This window comes from Apis florea, unplaced genomic scaffold, assembly GCF_048593485.1.
Source record: "Apis florea isolate Af1SG1 unplaced genomic scaffold, ASM4859348v1 contig_3170_pilon, whole genome shotgun sequence".
Classification (NCBI taxonomy): Eukaryota; Metazoa; Arthropoda; class Insecta; order Hymenoptera; family Apidae; genus Apis; species Apis florea.
The window spans coordinates 3,151,471-3,170,856 of record NW_028256714.1 but is presented as its reverse complement, the minus strand read 5'-3'; the positions used below and the strand labels follow the sequence as shown (position 1 = coordinate 3,170,856).

The following is a 19,386-nucleotide window of genomic DNA, read 5'->3' as shown; positions in this document are numbered from 1 at the left end:
CTCGGCTCTTCTTTGTCGAAGACGTCATGAACGCTTTCAGCGTTCGTCCTCCGCCACGAGCATCGATACGAGCCAATTCGAAGTTTAAAGTTGAGAAAATTTTAATGTTTAAACGCGAGAGGAAAATTTTTTTACTTGAAAGAAGAATTGTAAAAATTTCATTGACCCAATTAAATCGTGCAATATGAAATACGATCAAATACTCGGTAAAATATAAAATCATTCTCAAGAATGATAAAACTTTAACTTTTCTTAAAATTAAATTTCGAGTTGAAGTGCAACAATATACAATAACACGTCTAAATCGTGTAATCGAATTAAAGGAAATTTATTTTTCGACGCGAATTCTTTATTAAATACGACGTTTATGGAATTGGCGAGAAAATTTTAAATTTCGACCTTGAGTTGAATTGAAAGGATAGAATGACACATTTAAAAATCGTTCGAATATTATAAAGGAAATTTATTTTTCGCAATGAAGTAATTTTACGCTTCAAAAATACTAAATGCAATCTTCGTTCGTTTTCTTTTTGTAACGAAAGAAAATTGTAGCAACGACCCGGTCAGCAAGTCCCAAGCATCGAACAGTCCCGACAATAAGTGAATCAATATCGACGAGTCCCGGGTCGATGGATATTCGCTCCCACGATCTCTTCGCTCTCGAGTTCCACGACCCAGCGGTATCGGATCGCTAGAACCAGTACTTGTTAGCGTCAAGTTTCATGACTCGCGAATCGTTCTTATCGCATCGTGTGACCCGAGTCGTCGGGACTTATTGATGTCGGCTGCTACGACCCGGGACACCTTCATATCCTCCACCGACACCGAAATTAACACGTGCTCCCTCAGATAAAAGTGACAAATAATTTTGAGGATGAATGTTTTTTTTTTTTTTTTTTCCTTTCTCTTTTTCGTTTCTTACATCAACACGGTTGGTTTCTAGTGTATTTCTAGTAATTTCTATAAGTATAATCTAATCGTTTTAAATATCAAGGATATCATTAGGGGCAAGAAACAGCAAATTGAGCAAATTTCCTCGAAAGAAAGGAGATTATCTGATGCACGATTCGAGTTGTAGAAATTTGGCTCATTGTAAATTCGTTAAAAAATAATGCATTTATTGAATACGTTTCGGGAAAATTTCGTTTGATAATAATTAGCAAGACGATCGAACGAATTCATTTTCACGAAAAATATATTAATAGTAAATATTTTTAATCTTGCTTAAAATAAAAAAGAAAAAAAAAAAGACAACGTACCAGATTCTCGAGAAGCCTTAACGGGATTACCTCTTGCCTACTTGAGTTAGCGTTAACCACATATTTACTCGTGTAATACCGTGTCAAATGCAAAATGCTCGGATGTATCAAATATAACATATGACTCTCCGTGATTAGATGAAAACTTGATTTAAAAAAATCATTTTCCAAAAAAATTTGAATATTAAAAAGCTGTCATCGAGATGACAAAGAATTGCACCAAATAAACGCGCTCGATTTTTCTTTCTTTCTTTCTTTCTTTTAATCGATTCGTTATTAACAACGAAATTAAAATTTTAAAATCTCTAATTACCATGGCTTCAAAGACAACATCTTCCGCTATCAAAGAAACAAATATTAATAGCTAATAAGGAAAAAAAAAAAAAAAAAAGAAATCCAATCACTTAACCCAGTTAAACAAAGGGGAATAAAGCGAAGAAGGAAACTGAAAAAAGTGATTCGATCTCGTATACACATTCACCTGATAAGATTGGCAGCCGCACACGGTTGTCAATCGCATTCTCAGCCCACTAATCGGGCAAACTGATCCAATTTGGCTCGAGTGGTCTGAGTAGACGTCGGATCGTGCACTCGTTCATCCGGCTGGAGTAGGAGGCTCTCACTTCAGACTCCCTTCGAGACGAATTCCCGGAGTTGGAGTGGAATATGTAAGGAAAAGGGATGCGGATACGTGTTCTCCCAAGGATGCAAGAAGTGTGGGAGCCCGCGTACGTGCTTTGTAACCAAGATATCGGCCGCGTTTAGATCGCGCACACAGCGTGGCACAGTTTGCGCCCGATCGATATCATCGAGAGGAGATCTCGATCGATTCCTATCGCGAAAATTACCAATACTTCAAACCCGATTCACTTGGCCAGAGTTGTTTCCGTGACCGAATAGCGTGCAATCGGGGGAGGCGTGAAACGTGAAATTTTCAATCTTTCAACCAGGACAAAGATGAAATCTCTTTTCACGGGAGGAAAGATGAAGCTTTCTCTTCCTCTTCGCCGTTCCCTTTCTTTTGATCGTTCGTTTTTACGAGAGCTAAATTTTCCTCCGATATACCAACTTCGATATACCTATTTCGATATATTCGGACAAACAACAAAAATTTCCATTGCAACTTCGATCTCTCGTAAAATATTCTCGCTCGAGCAACACCTCCCACGCACGTTTTCTTCAAGAAGTTCGATCGGGGAGAAAAAAAACCCTCCCACTACGCTGCATTTCCTGTTTTTCCCTACGACAACGCACGATTCGTATCGATCCCGGTGACATCTACACTTAGTCCCCTTGGAAGAGAGAAAAGAAAGGAAGAATAGAGAGAGGGGGGGAGGGGAAGGGAGGAACCTGTACTTTACTCCTTCAACGTGCATTCAACGAAACGTTGGAATCAACGGTTATTGTATTATAGGGGCGAGGGCAGATGCAGTTCGATCCCGGAAAGGGAAGCGGTTGTAAAGCTTCCTACGCGCAGAAATATGATCCCGCGGTATCGATAAAAAGCAAGTTTCGGTTGCGTCTACGATCCTAATTAACGCGCGCCGAAATTGTTGTTGCTCGATCAACCGTCGCATCAACCGCCTATGTTGGCCATGTGCGCCCGACAAGCTTAATTACCAATGGAACCGTATCGTGCACGAGAGAGAGAGAGAGAGTGAAATATGGCATATTTCTTCTCGTTGCGTGTATTGCTGCCTTTCTTCGAGGATCCGTGCATCTCTTTTTTGTTTCTTTTCTTTTTGTTATCAAGATCGAATTAGCCTCTTGAAAACTTGGTATCGCGTGTTCTTCTCCCCCTTCTTCTCGGGAGGAACGACGACGGCCGGAGATAATCTGTGCAATACCGTGCAGTTTGTTTTCGGCTATCTCCTACGAGATATCGTTTCAGTTAGCAGACACGCTTGCTTGCTTACAATAGTATCTGGTCAGATTTGGGGATTCGCAGGTGGTTCGCATCGTTGGTTGGATTTTTAAAGTGTTTTAAAGTTTCCACGTTTCTAGAATTTAGAAAACTGTGGTTAACAGGATTGCTTTAGTTGAAGCGTGACGGTAATTGATTGTTTCGTGATAAGCGATTGTTAGTTTATATGGAGTAGTATTTCTTATTGGCAATTGATTAAAATTGAATAATATAGGAGAGAAAAGAAAATTTAACGATATATTGTAACGTTATTTTATTTAAACGAACGAATATCGTATCTTTCAATTCAACGTGCCCGTTTAAATGAAAAGTTGGAGACAGTTGATAGCGCAAATATAAATAATAAATCGTCGCGTCTTTCTTGACGCTAATGATCCGCTATCCTTACGCCACGCCACGCCTTCGCGATGGACCACGTAGCGTGCGTTCACGTGACCAGCCATTAGCCGCTGTATCTTCGAAATTAATCTGAAACACGTTCCGGTATAATTTTCCTGTTTACAGGCATTTATACAAAAGTTTACGCGATAAGCCGGTGCCCAGTTTCCACGTGTAGCGCGCAAACGCGCCATTAAGCGCCACCTTCTCGAGTGTCACTTCAAACGTGAAGTAATTTCATTCCAGCGTTATTACCATTAAATACCTCGGATATTATCTAAAGCGTATTTTCTTCAATCGTTGCATTTGCAGGAAGAGAAAGTGGTGTGGCTCGAAACGAAATTATGCGCGGTTATAAAAATTAATTAATTATCGCTCGGTTACGAAATATTAATCGATTCAAAGTTATAATTTTATTAATAAAAAATAATCTTCAAGTAATCTTGTACGCGTTATACGAGCAACGAAATTATTTCACGCGTAAAGGAAATAACTGGTACGAATACCGATACTAATACTTTTTTCTACGAATCGTTCGTGATAAAATCATGCGCAAATATGTGTCGATGTTTTCGTTTCACATCCAGCGACCCAGTTCGCTTTCTATTTATTCTGGGATAAATTTCTCTGGACAAGATCCAATCCGCGTTTCGGTGTGAACTCGAGACCGACTGGCCCACAGACCACAAACTATTTCCTATTACTCTATTCATAGTTCGACTAGATTTAACATTGGTCTAACTCTTGGTCTTTATAAACATCCGAGTATATCTCTCCATCGAAGAACTACTTGAAAATATTGATCCCATTCGCATTCGATCGATATAAATTGGTATGAATCGGTGTTTCCTGATCTTTTTCGACGTATCATAATTATTAAAACGAAGATTTGTATTTACCATTCATTCAAAAATATTATATTATTTCTCGATATTATTGATGATGTATCATTGACGATGTATTAATTTGGAAACACTGTTATAATTATTATTGGAAACTATAGATATTCATTTTCAAAGTAATTTCATCAATACTGAATAACGAAGAAAAAAAAAATAAAATTGTATAAAATAGATTTGAATAATAAAAAAAAAAAAATAAAAATAAAAATCCATGTTTCAATATCTATTTTATCCTATTAGAAATGCAGACAATCAAAATTAATTATGGAATTAAGGCAAACGAAAGAAGGGATAAACCCTTTGCGGTACCCTCACTTCCATTTAAGCAGATCATCCCTTCATCCTCTTAAACTCGTCTAATCTCCCACTATCAACCATTTAGATTCACGAGACCGCTGTGTGACTTGTTTACCAAGAAAATGTGAAATATCGATCGAAAATTTCAAATGGATAATTTTTTCGATCCATTGAAAGCGTTTAGAGATTTCCTATCCCTCGATTGTATCTCCAATCCTTCTGTTCCTCGTATGACCAATTCAAAATCGTCGCTTAATCGTTTTGAACATCGTTAAATCCTACTTTTTATTCCGTTCCAACAATACGCATCGAAGTCTTGTATTTTATTCAAAGTGCACATACACATAATGTTAGTGCACATACGATTAAAAACAGAAATCTTTCATTTTTTCAACCGACACTGAAAAATTATTCTTCAAAGTTTTGATCCAAAACTTTTTGCACATTCTCATAATTTTATTTTCTCGTCAATTTCTTCCAAACTTCTTCAACCAATAGTCGAAGAAAAAGAAAAAAACCGAATCTAATTTTTAATTCCGTTTAATTTGAAGAAAAAAAAGTTTCCAATCAATTCAAAAAAATCTTCAATTCTCGCGCAATTCAATTCGATTGGACGAGCGAGCACAGAGGGGAGAAGCAAGGATCGATGTTCCGGTGAAACAAAAACACCGGCTATAATTTCCTATCCATTCACTCGCAATTTAAGTCCCTTTCATACGGAGCGCGCGTTCACTGTCAAACCACAACAGACATTATTCCCGAGCGACAATACGATCGACGTTTCAAAGACAGCGCCCTTCAAAGAACTATTCCAACATCTGTTCAACTTTCGTTACCTGCACGATTTCGCATTATGCTCAAGTGCGATACATTTTTATACTCGGATAATGCTCTCCCTCCCTCTCCCTTTTTCTCCTCCTGCTGGCAAGAAGCAGGAAGACGAAACGTCCGTTGTGTCGAGCAATACCTCTTGCGCGAGAGTTTCGAGAGATCACGTAATGTGTCGCCAATATGTATTCGATGCTTGAAAAATAATTAAGGATGCGCCTCTACCACGTTTTATTACTTTTGAAATTTATTCTTTGTTTCTTTCTTCTCTCCTCGTATTCTTCTTGAGGAAAGAATATACGTAATATAATAATTCTTTTCAAATTTATACTCATTGTGAATGGATGGAATAAAGGTACAATGGGGTTTTATAATTGAAAATTTATAGCTGATTAAATGGGAATTAGGTGAATTTTTTTTATTATGCGAACAATGTGGTTATATATGAATCTGTGATTGTTTCTCATATAATAAAATGGAATTGTTCGTAAGCATGTAACTGTATTTTTATTGTAATAACCGTATATGAGAGAGAGAGAGAGATCGTTGTACTTTTCGCACTTGTTCTTTCGCGTTTGCGCCAACGATTAGTAGAGTCTGACCTTGCCAAGAATTGATTTAACACCTTTCCACCATTGTTTGAAATGGATTTTCTTTCTAGATATGACGAGATTAGCACCGATTATTCGAACTGGCTTTCTTCCATTTCTTTATAGAAATGACAAAGATTCTAAAATAATCCCCAATATGAGATAATTTTTATATATTTTTAAATTAACGTGATATTTGCTATTTTATTCTGTGATCTTGGAAAAAATTAAATTTTTTAATTTTAATTTTAATTTTAAAAAAATAAGAAAAAAATGTTATATAACATCTATTTTTTTATATATATATATATATTAAAAAAGTTAGGTAATTTCCTTAGGAAAAATTCGTGTTGATAATACGTAGTACGTAGAGGAATTTTATATTCTCCCGTGGAAAACAGAGAGTTCCTTAATTACGTTAGGAACTTGTTCTGGTTGAATACATTGTACGCTTTAGTTCGTTAGAATATTTTTTCACGGAATTACTTAGTTCGTTAAGAAATTTCTCCTGGGGGCATGAGAAACGTTTTCATTTACCAGCAACTGCTCCAAAAAGATCAAGTTTAATCCTCGGAAGGATCTTTTAAAATAACAAATTATATCACGAAGAATTATAATTTGAAATAAATAAATTACGAATATATCTTGAAAAAAATACGATCCTTTTCGACTGGAAAATGGAGAAAAAAAAAAGAGAAAAGGAATATCTTCAATAACAATTTTTCTTAAAAAGACCATTCCCAAAGGAATCGAGTCAAAAATCAACAGCGCATAATTTCAGCATAAGCTTGACGCTCGAACGTTTCGAGAGTAGAGGGTGCAATAAAATGCGCATTGTTTTCACTACATTTGATCTACAATGCCCGTTAGATTTTGGAGGGTGTATATACACGCACTGATCGAAAAGGGTGGGACCCTTGGGTCGAAATGAAAATCGCAATATCGGCGCACTTGTGTTATAACCATCAGTTTAGATATCAGCCAAAGCACTTGAAGGGGTTCCGACATGTGGTGCACCTCATGGCGTAAGGTTCATCGTGTCGAATACACTGGCAAATACTTACGGATGGAACGAATTTTATACGTATACGCTCGGCGGGCACACGATTTGATTTTCGTTTGGAATTTGATGGATAAACGATAATGATCATTTCCTGGCAAGCTTGTTGCAATAACGCTTGATTTGACGCGCACTCGCGTGGATGATGATTATTATGTTTCAAAGGCATGGAGGAAGCTGATGGGCAAAAGGTATGCGCCGCGTTCACGGCGTTGATTCGGAGAGAACAAGTCGTTGGAACTATCGATCTCCAATGAATGAATCTCGAATGGAAAAAGCGATGAAAAGGATTAGGGGTGTGTAATCGTATCTCGAGGAAACATTAAAGATTAATTTTCTTTCGAGCAATGACACATTTGACGAAATAAATATTCGTTCGGCTATTCGATCGCGATTCCATAGTGTAATACTTAATCGATACATCGATACTCTATATTTCTTTTGTGAAAATCTTCGAGCAACATGGACGAGAACTATAGAGTTTACGGATCGATACTACTATAGACACCCTGCACAAATGTTACTTTGCATATGAATAAAAGTTTAGATTCAAGTTCTACCGTAACTAGTTTCAACTTTATATATACATCTCCTTCCATGCCAGGTGGTATTCACTCCTCTGAAACTTCTAAACTCCATTATGTATCGAATTATTTCTCATCAGATTTATTCATCACGATGTTGTCCAGAGAAAGAGAGACGTAAGATTTAATTTAAAACGTTCCATTAAATAATATCGCTTCATCGATTTATAAATTTCCATATACATATAATAAATATAATTTTCAGACAAATTCGATTTCATCAATCTAATATATCGATATAAATATTTGTCGGGATATAAATAATCCAATAATGGGACAATGGGATCGCATCACGTTACGGTTTAAAAACAACCGGTCGACAATTCAATCGATAGAAATATCATAACTTTTACTAACCGCATCGCTATTTCCAACGCGGCAAAACTTCCCGCCGATCAACGACAACAACAATACCAGGTGTGCGCTAGCTAGGCCTGCGAAAATGAACACGTGACAGTTCCACGACGAGGGCTCGGCGACAATCGGCGATAATCGTAAGATACTAGCAGCCGGCGTGTGCTCCCTTTCTCTCTCTCTCTCTCTCGAAAAAGTAAAGAGTTACGGTCGGATGAATTCTGCATCGAGGGTCGCCGCCACTCCACGAAATATGGGGGGAGGGGAGGGAGTTGGGGACCGAAGGAAATTTCAGTCACGTAGGAATGGGCCTCGCGTCGCGTGGAACACTTGCAACGCTGCTTTCGCACTTCCAAATAACGACATTCGCCACGCGTGAGCCGGCGTCAGGTTGCGGAATACGGAATTTCCTTCTTCGCCCTACGTTCTTCGAATATTTCAGCTAGGTAAGGCAGAAATGTTTCGAGAGATTGTTGCGTATATATATTTTCGTGTTTTTCTTTTTTCCATCTTCTTTCTTACTTCTCTTGCTTCTGATCGTTAATATCTCCTTTTTCCTTTAAGTTTATTAATCGTTAACTTTGATATATATATCGATGTTATTTATAATTGGTAAGAATCTATATGCTGGCGAACATATGGTCTTGGTTTAAATTAAATTCTGTACAATTTGCGCTTTTCGATTTGCCGTGAGAGTTACATTGGATTAAAGTGACTAAGAGATTATGACATACATTACTTTTGGAGTAATTGATAACCGGTATGGATTAAACGTTTTGAAATACGTGCTTATGCACTCTCACAAGTCATTCATTCGTGACACAACAAGTAAAATTATATTTTCAACACATGTGGTTCCAATTTTATTCACACAAATGTACAATATCCTTTTAAATAAATAAAATATCCCATTCACGCTATCTTCACTCTCGCGTTCTCTCAAAAGAGAATAATAACGATTGAGTGACACGAAGATCGATCGATCATCCCCCAAGTAAACTCGCAGATCATTCGAATGCGTGTGCAAAAGAAGAAAGCGCCAGCGAGCAGGGAGCGTAAAGTCGCGTTGGAGGAGAGGAACAAAGGTTAACAAAGGTTTTCCAGAACCGCACGGTGTGCATTGGTCGTAATTAGAAAGACGCAATGGCATTATGTAATCGCGCAATCGGTGGAAAGAGACCGTTTTCTAAATCCTCCCGTGGAGGGGGATCTGTCTGGAGTCGCGATCGTATGCGGATCTCTTGGTGGAAAGTGGAACGAAGCGAGGAATGTGGGTCGGCACGTGCGATAATTAAGTCTGGATACGTATTATGCACCCTCTCTCTGTCGTGGAGGGGTGGAAATACCACGTGTTTGCACCGATCCCTATAACCGCTATTGTCAGGCTGAAAGACACTTCATTTACGGTGAATTAAAGCCTCGTTTCCCCGGTGAATCGAACAGAAGTGGTTCGATCGCTTTCATCATCGCGGGCACAACACAACTTGTGCCTGCTCCCTCGTGACACTTTGGCTTCGTTCAAATACCTATTTGAATTACCCGGATATCGTGTCAATGTTAGACTGCACACTCGTGTCGCGTTTCTCGATGAATATTATTGCAAATTTGGATACAACGTGGGGTAAACGTGATAGGATATTGCATTCTTACGATGACGATCATCTTTGTGTAACTTGGTAGAAAAAGTTGAGTTGATTGTTTATTTATAAACAATTTAATCTTGTTCCAGAGGAGAGTCGGTCTAATAAATTGTTTAATAATCGCAAGAACAGGTAAGGCACAGGTGTGCAAGGTATTCGTCTGTAAATTTTCGATGGAAAAATTGGTACTTGCAGAGGGATATATAGTGGAGGCCGTCAAAGAGAGAGAGACGGCGTACGTAATGGTATCACGGTGCCGATGAATAAATTGCCAATTAGTGGCCGCGTAATTAAAGGGTCCAGCAACGCGGTGAAGTGAAGGAAGCGCGATGTTTCGTGGTGGAAAAGTTCTCTTTGCACGCTGTGTTTCGATGCGAAGAAGTATACAAGATATCTCGTCGTTCCACGATGCTACTACATACGAGAACTCTTTTCTGGCCGTCGACTTCGCGCGACGAGATTTCCATAAGGATAGAGACGTCTATCGTTGTTGTCTATAGAGAAGAGAAAACTTTTTGTCGTTGAAGAATAAAGCTTAAGGCGATACACCTTACTGTTTACTTTGCCAGGACGCGAAGAAATATTTTATACTGATCATCATAGGTGAATTCTATTCGTGTAATTAGAAAGCTATTTTATATCTTTTAGGATCCTCTTGCGTTTCCACGAAATGCACAGAAAATTATTAACTCTTTGCGTTCGATGAGTTTTTCAGGCAAAAGTAGCAACTCGAGATGATTTTCCGCATATGTGACGAATGTGTAAAATCGTTAAATTTCTTCACATGTCCATCCTTCTAGAAATTTCTTCTTTTCTCTGTTACTAATTTCACCTTCGCTCGAGCTAATTTTATTTTCGAAATTTTTCTAAAGTTTCTAAACGAAGCTATAATGCTTTTGCGAAACGATTGTCGAAAGAAGATAGACCGAGTATCTTATCTCTATTTCAAAGTACAAGTATCCTGTTATTTCCTAGAGCTAAGGAATTTATTCACAAATCGATGCTACGCTCTTATTAATCGGAGATAACGAAATCTAGCATAAATAAAGAGTTGCCTCTCGAGGGTAAAGTGTTAAAATATTATTTTTCGAATTAAATACAATAAGAAGAAAGCTTTTAATTGGAATAAACAAATTAAAAGTCAAAAAAATCGATTGTTTTGCTTTCTTCTTGGCAACATTACAATTCTCTAGAGAGAAAAAAATCAAACAGTGATCACAGATATCCTGAACAAGCAAACAACGAGAACTGTCGAACAAATAAATTCGACACGGTATCGTTTCTTTGTGAGGACGGTGAAAAAAAAAAAAAAAAAAAAACCATTTACCAACTTATCTATACATCCCCCTCCCCCTAACCCCAATAACGATCCTCATACCTTTTGACACCCAAGGCGAAATGCTTATCCATCCACAAGTTGACACGATACGCGCAAAAAGGAACAAGTGGATACCTTTAGGGTTTGTACACGTTCAGGGTCTGCATACAGAGAAGATGTCAATAACCTTGGCTCTCGTTAGTCGTCGTCGCGTGATCGAACCCTCCCTTCTCCTCTCGATCCTACCCTTTGCTCGCTACCCTCTGTCTATAAGTTCGCGAACTGACCGCTACCTGATCGAACGTTAAATGGACGCTCGAGCGTTTGGATGGAAAATTTTCGACCTCTACCTCGTGTTTCCCCGACAATTTAACCTCGACGATAAGCTTGAGAATTTTTGTGGAAAGGAATCCGTTGGAAAATATATCGATTTTTGGAATTTTTTGTGAATTACGTGATTAATTTTAGTAAACTCTTCGAATAAAAAATTACCTTTCATCGATATCCAAATATTTATCTTCTCAGAAAAACTTTTATTTTCGTATATCCTTGATAAATTCTCGAAGGATTCTCTTTCGCTGCCCATTGGTTTCTCTGATTTTTTTTCGTGTACAACTATACGATCCCTATAAAAAAGAAAGACAGAGAACGATGGGAGAAAAGAACACGTGCACGGGCTGTGCAGGAATGGAGCGTTGAAAGTGGTTTCGCGTGGTCGGGCATCGTACGTTGACTCTATTTCCAACGTGTGTACCTGCAGCAGGTGCTGTCGGTCCGTTGGTCGAGGGAAACACCTGATAACTCGCGGGCCACCAGTCGAAGCGTGCGCGATGTATACATATATACATACATTTACATCTGCTATAACGCGTTCCTGCTCTCGGTTCCGGACAGGAGGGCTGAACCTGGTCACCTGTAGCCTCTTCCGTCGCCTGAGAGGAACGCGACGATTCGTGCCTTCGATGCGTTTGTGACGAGCTCAAGTAGCAGTGAATCGAAATTACGGGGTTCGAGAGGGGAAAAAAGAATTTTTCTTCTCAACTATCGTTGGGAATTGATCTGTTGAAATTCGATGGTTCGATGTATCTTTTTTTCTTCATTTCGTGAAAATGAAATTTCCTTCGATGGCAATCTGATTTTTATACAATAAACAATATCAATGTGAATAATAATTGTTGCAAAGACGAATATTAATATTATTTAAAATTTAATTATTGCTACGTTATATAATTACTACGATTTATTGTACATATAGAAATTCTATTAATTTTAACAGAAACTTTTGTATATTTATATTCTGATTTCTGATCCATGAAATAAATGTTTCTCCTCGATCAACAGACTTCCTTCGAATCTGGAAAGATACCAGTCGTCTAAACTTCCAAAAGTGAATGTATTCATTGAAAACAAGTCGAAACAATCTCACCGCAGAAAATCATTCGATCTGGTTGAACAGGTTCAATGGTATTCGAAGGTTAAAGCCATTTTTATGGGGCTCCCTATAGAGAAGTCGTACTTCTCTTTGTAGGTCTGCTTTTTCTCAATATCCTTCCAAACAATGAAAGAGACACGGTCCTCTCTTTTCAAGACCTTGTGGATTCTCGAACGAAACTCGAGCTTTCACTTTTGTACAAAATCTATCGATTCCTCGGGCCAAATGAAAAATCAATATATATACACGTCGACTCGAATTTACAAGCAAATTGAGAATATATTTTTCCCTTTGATATTTTATTTCCCGTTAATCAATATTAATTCCAAAAATGAAATTGAAGTCAATATTAATTAATCCATTTCGCGTGAATTTATTTCAGATACCCCTTGAAATTGTCCCTTTGCAACGAGTTATTAATCAAATAATTTCCAAAAATTACCGACTACAATAAAATGTCGAAAATCGAAAAATTAAAGTTTAATTTTACAAACAATACCTATCGATCACAACAAATACGATTTACCACAACTACCGACAACACGAATCGTCCATCGAATCTTCAAAATCTAAGGAAAGTCAGAAAGATCCCATCTACATGGAAAAACCAGTCGAGCCCTCGATTGTGAAACAGCCTCTCACGTGGTGAACGAATCGTGCTTTCCGAACCGGAACATTCATTCGTTATGGAATTCAAGTTTTTATCGAATTCTCGAGGGGTGATCAGGAAATTTGACAGCGGAACGCCACAAGAGGGAGCCACTGGCGGAATAATAACGAACGAAAAATAAAAGTAGGCCACTATGCTCTTGTACATGTGTATATATATATATATATATATATATATATATACGTGTGTCTCCCTGTTTGCACCCCTCGAAGTGTCTCTTTTATTCCTCTAAACGTTCCTCTCTCTCTCTCTCTCTCTCTTTTCGACTCGTTCACTTCCGGCTGCCAGCTGGATGTGGCAAAGAAACTCAGGGTGAAGGGACGAAGGGAAGGAGACCCGCTTAATTTTAGCCCGCTTGACATCAACGGGCACGTGTTTCGAATCGAAGCTTTTCCTTCCTCGAGTTTACCTCGAGAAAATCGGAAGAAGGTTCAACGGCATCTCCCTTTAAGGAATGATTAAAAGGAATACAACGAGTGGCGAGCGATTTTTGGGAAGAGAATTGTGGATTTGAGATGTTTTGTTTTTCTCGATGTCGATGTCTTTCGTTCTTGTTAAAAGACTGGATTATCGTGTAAACGTTTTCATAAAAGTGTTTGGTTTAATTATAATTTCATGATGTATTCTGTAATCGTTTTAAAAAATTACACGTTCGAATTTTTGGGTGATTGATGTCGAGTGACAGTTAACGCTCACAGTTGTTTGAAGATGTACGGCGTCGAATGTCTATTTGGAACGCAAATAGAAGATGACAAGAAAAGGTACGAGAGAAAAGAGAAAAGCAATGTCTATGTACGAAACAGATTAGAGAAAAACGTATTAACCGAGGATGATTTATATTTCTATTGTTGTATTGGTACTTTTATTAATATTTTATTATTTATACTATCTATTTATTATGAGCAATATTCTATGTAATATGTAGGATATTCATCAATTAGAATGCACAATTTTCTGACAAGTTGAAAAAAAGTATTTTCGATGAAAGTATTTGAATGAATTAAGGAGACAAAGAATTCAAAGTGAGTTTAATTTTTTATCAAAAGAGACATTTTTTTCTTTTTTTTTTTTTTTTGTACTTCTATTGATATGTATGATAAAGAAAATATTTACTTCACTTTGTTGTCAAAAGAAAAAAGAAAGAAAATGATATTCATTTATTTTTATATATGGTTATTAATACAGTAGATTAATGATTTCTAATCTATCTAATGTAAAGATTTAACAAACAGTACACTATTGTCTTTTAATCATATTCAGAAGCAGAAAATGCAATAAATTCGCACAGGGTAGAACCGCAAGATACAATTTATATTCAAAGCATGAAAGGACAATGTAACATTCTAAACGGAGAAATGGTTACGATTTCTGCCATAAACCTTCGCGTCTCCTGTCCCAAAGTCATAAACCTTTCGTCATAAACTTTCAAGCAAGAGACCCGCTTCCTCGAATTCCTTTTGATTCGAAAAAATTTCACAACTCGTATATAATTAATGTTTAAAATTCTTTCCACTGTAAGACAATTCCTTTAATTAATCGTGCATTAAATTTTATCCTACGAAATATTATTATAAACTATAAAAAAAAAAGAAGAAGAAATTTATTATAAACCACATATATTTAATCCTAATTGAACAATATTCATAAGAAAAGTAATCATTCGCGATTTCTTTATTTTTATCATCAAATTGCACTGTTGTGTTAACCATATTACCTTTCTCTCAGTCTGCTAGCTCATACTAGAGCTAACGCTCTAGTTCGATAATCCAATATACTCTATTCGATAATCCGAAGTCCCTAGCATGCCTAGATCACCGTAATTTCACTGCAGTTAATCGTTGAAAAAAGTGCAATATATAAAAGTGCATTATATAGTATATTTTCAATATACAAATTTATATAATTAGAATTTGAGAAAAAGAAATTTCATCTCGATGAAAATAATAATTGAAACCTGGAAACAGTAATTTCCCTATTCACAAAAATTTTCTTCTTTATAAATGGCTTTGATGATGCAAAGGTATCAGGAATACAAGTATCCCAATATGTAAGTGAGCGCCAACCGTGTTCGACTTCTCGTTAGCTAGGAATTCCCTGGGCGAACTTGTCGAAAGAATGATAAGCATGGCCAGACAAAGAGCGGTCTCCAGACTGGATCGACCGTTATTTTTATTCGTTTTCCCTACATTGCGGGCATAGCTTCTTCTCCCGCAGCCACTTTCGTTCCCCTACCACTTCTCATTTCCACGTTCCCCACCACGTGGAACCACGCGTGTGTATGCGTGGAAAACAGATGCCTCTCGATGATTGCCGGATATTTTTGGCGATAACACTTCTCGAAACCTTCCCTTCGAGAACGAACGTGAGCCGTTCAGGCCAATCGTTAATAACGCTCCAATTCTGACAGTTTTATTATTATTGTCAAAAATTTATCGTAGCCTTCGAATTTCTTTCGATAAAAAGCGGAGGCGTTGCGCGGTCAAGGTTGAATAAACCTTGGAACGTTAATATTTATCCACTCGTGTGAGTGGCGTAGGTTTCGGAAGAGGAATATGTACATAATTGAAATAACGTGCGAAAGAAGAAAAGAGAAATATATATATATATATGTTATACTTGTCGAAATTTACTCGTGGATATAGAAGAGGTTTACGTTAATTCTCGACTTTTAAAATCAGATTCTTGAAAAAATTGAGTTGAAGCAAAAAGATTCGATTCTATTCGATTTGAACAATTTCTTATCTTCAAATTTTAAATATCCACACTCTGAATAATTTAATTTATCAAAAATCAACCAACTCGCGACTCAATAAATAAGCCTCGACCGATATTTAAGCTTTCAACAACGATTTCTTAAATCTATCTACTTTGAACGAAAGTAATCCCGCAAACACCGAAAGACAATTTGCAGATATTGAGGATTCATCTCGCCACGGAACACGCTGAGTACAACTAGAAATTTATTTTCCTGGTGTTGCACGTCGTGCTATCCCCTCGTGATATTTCCGCGCGCGATTTTTACGTAGGCGAATGATTTACGGCCCACTTCAACGAGCTTTGCATATTTTCCACGCCACCGCCGCGACGCGCATCACCGTTCATCTCACCTGGATACCTGCGCGGAAATCACGTCGCGACCGTTTTCGTATTCCTGCGCTGCGATCTGAAACGGCGGCGTGAAGGAAACACGCGTTAAGAAAAGAACGTTCAAAAGGGGGGAGGGAGGAAGCAGTGTTGTTGTCGTCACACGGTTACGAGGCACGACAAACTTTTTTGTTCCGCTCTTTTCTAAATATTTGTTTCCTTTTTTTATTTCCTTTTTTATTTCTAGCTTCTAAAATATAATACTCTTCTCTATTTTTATATGCTTCGTAAGATGCGAGGCAGGCTGTGTTGAAAGGCTCGATCGAGAATTGTAAATTTATTAGAGATTCGATATATGTCGAAGAATTATTGTCGAGATCAATAGTATCCTTTTCGCCTCTGACGAAGCAAAGAAATTTAGCCAAATTTTCCGAGGACTAAGTTTTTCGAGAACAATAATAACATCGCGAACATCTATCGTTAGTGGACGGAGAGATTCGCAAGAAAATGATCGTAAGTAAATGCACCGCGATAATAAATGGAAATTTACTTCTCCCTGGGCGCAGGGGAAATTGGCAAAGTAAATTAGTCGCTAATTCGTGAAATCAACGAGTTAGAAGTTCCATTCACGAAGTTTCGAAATCGTAAAGCCGTGGAACGTGGTCAATTATCTGCCGTCTGTTATTATCCCCGTGTGGCGCCTCACGATAACCCACATATTCCGTGTAAAAGCCGTTAATTAATTTCAAGTTTCCTTCCTGACAGAAACTCTCCAAGTTCGGCATCGCGTTTATCGTCCCACGCGAGCCGCGCCAAACTTTCAGTTCGTATCCTTCTCGTGTACAACGTGAGTAACAGCGTTACTCGAGAATTCCTAACCGATTTCTATCCGTTACGAAATGAAATCGTAATTATTCCTCGACGCGTCTCGAGGGAACGCATCCGTAACGGTTTCGCGCGGGTATCCCAGGAGAGCGTGGCTAAGAAAAATCGTGACGATAAGATTTTCTACCAGCGTCATGCGTTTGAAATACAATTTTCTTCAACGCCGGGGGATCGAAACAACGAGATGATATTCTTTTGTTTTTTAAAATTGAAAAAAGATATTTTTGGAAAAAATTAATTCACGCGTACTTATTTACTCTTTTCTTTTTACAAATGTAAATTAAATTATTCATTAAAGATTTCTTCTTTTTTTTTTTTTTTGCTTGCACTCTTTTCTAACCTTTTCTTCGTTTGTAATAATTCCTAGAATGATTTATGTTGCACGTTAGATCGTTCGTTGAAACCGATAAATATCTTAACGTGTTTATAAGTATGAAGAAATGTAGCCATGTACACACAAAATCTCATTTTCATATATCTATCCTAAAACGGTGAACGTATATATATATATACACCTTTTATAGGAAATCCTACCGTGAGAGAATCCATGGGAACTCTTGTCCAACCCCACCACGTGGAAGCAAGAAAGCCTATCATTGGTTAATTAATCACGACGAGTTGCGCACCTGCCCTCAACGTCTCGCGAGTCTGTTATTAACTACCATTACTCGGCTATGTTAGCCTGCCAAAGCTGATCCGCGACCTCTGACCGTTCCTAGAGAGAAGCCAACCTACGAACCAACGTTTCTTGTTCTCGTTCTACACGGTGATCTTTTTACTCAGAATGCCGTTTTTCACCATTAATCAATTTTATCTTGGATGACTTTGAATATGAATCGAATAAAAGAATCGATAATAAAATGTATCGAATATTAATATATTCGTACAATTCGTCAATAGAATTATCAAAGATAATCAATTTTATCTTGGATGACTTTGAATATGAATCGAATAAAAGAATCGATAATAAAATGTATCGAATATTAATATATTCGTACAATTCGCCAATAGAATTATCAAAGATAATCAATTTTATCTTGGATGACTTTGAATATGAATCGAATAAAAGAATCGACAATAAAATGTATCGAATATTAATATATTCGTACAATTCGCAGAATTATCAAAGATAATCAATTTTATCTTGGATGACTTCGAATATGAATCGAATAAAAGAATCGATAATAAAATGTATCGAATATTAATATATTCGTACAATTCGCCAATAGAATTATCAAAGACTAAAGATAATCAATTTTATTTTGAAGGACATACTTTGATGAATCGAATGAAAAAATCGATAATAAATTTTATTCCGTATCATTCGACCGTATTCGAGAATTTAATTCTGAGATATTTTTAAGAATTAATGACTAAGCAATGCTAAATATAGAGTGTTAATATATTTGTGCAAGGATCGTTTCTCTTGTTTCTCGAAATAAAAAACGCAGAATATACAATATATATATATATAAAAGATGCGTAATCGTTAACTGAAAGTGTTAAAATTAAAATAAATGGGACTACAAATTCACCGCGGTGAAGTTTTTAAGCAAACAGCACACTCTTTAAAGTTCAATTTGACGAGAAAATCGGCGAGTACGCACGAGAAACGAATGGAAAAACTGAGCTTTCAAACGATCGAAACGATTGGCCGGCGAGGCAAGCACGTAGCGGAGTAACCGCTAACTCACTCGGTAGACGTTACGTTACGTTACATTACGTTACAGCTCGATTATCCCGCGGGAGTAATGACCCCGTTGCTCAAACATTTCTGTTTACGATGCATCAGCTCGGCCGCTCAAGATAAATCGCGGCGAAACGCGTCACGCCCCAGTACGATGGAAGCTCGATGCGAAAACTGCGTTCCTTCTCCCGTACGAGGCCGCCACGGAAAGGTTAAACGCGTGACTAAGTACAGTGATCGACGAAAAGATGGTATACACCTTGTACTTTTCCTACAATTTTCATTCGCGCGTAAAGATTTTGCTCCTTGGAAAAAAAAAAAAAAAAAAAGAAGAAGAAGAAGGAGAATTGCATTGGAATTTCGAGTTTCTACAATTGGGATTGCATAAGTCGAAAAAATAACTTGTGCTCTTTGTTCGAGATTTCGATGTATTAAAAAAAAACGAAAAATTGATTTTTTACCTGTTATCGAATAATTCGCGTGTAACAGGTTTA

General features: G+C 37.3%; 1 protein-coding gene across 2 annotated transcripts in view; it reads right to left on the bottom strand.

Moving 5' to 3' along the window:
- Nucleotides 1-19,386, bottom strand: part of gukh (NHS actin remodeling regulator GUK-holder) — a 108,582-nt gene that overhangs the window by 73,400 nt on the left and 15,796 nt on the right. Inside the window, exon 1 of one of the 2 annotated variants that reach the window (XM_086910403.1) lies at nucleotides 11,627-11,734. The exons of the other annotated variant lie outside the window; for it this stretch is intronic. Coding sequence (XP_086766529.1) covers nucleotides 11,627-11,720 — 94 coding nt within the window. The 5' untranslated portion in view covers nucleotides 11,721-11,734. Of the gene's footprint in view, nucleotides 1-11,626; nucleotides 11,735-19,386 lie in introns of those variants that run through there. 2 annotated transcript variants of the gene reach the window in all.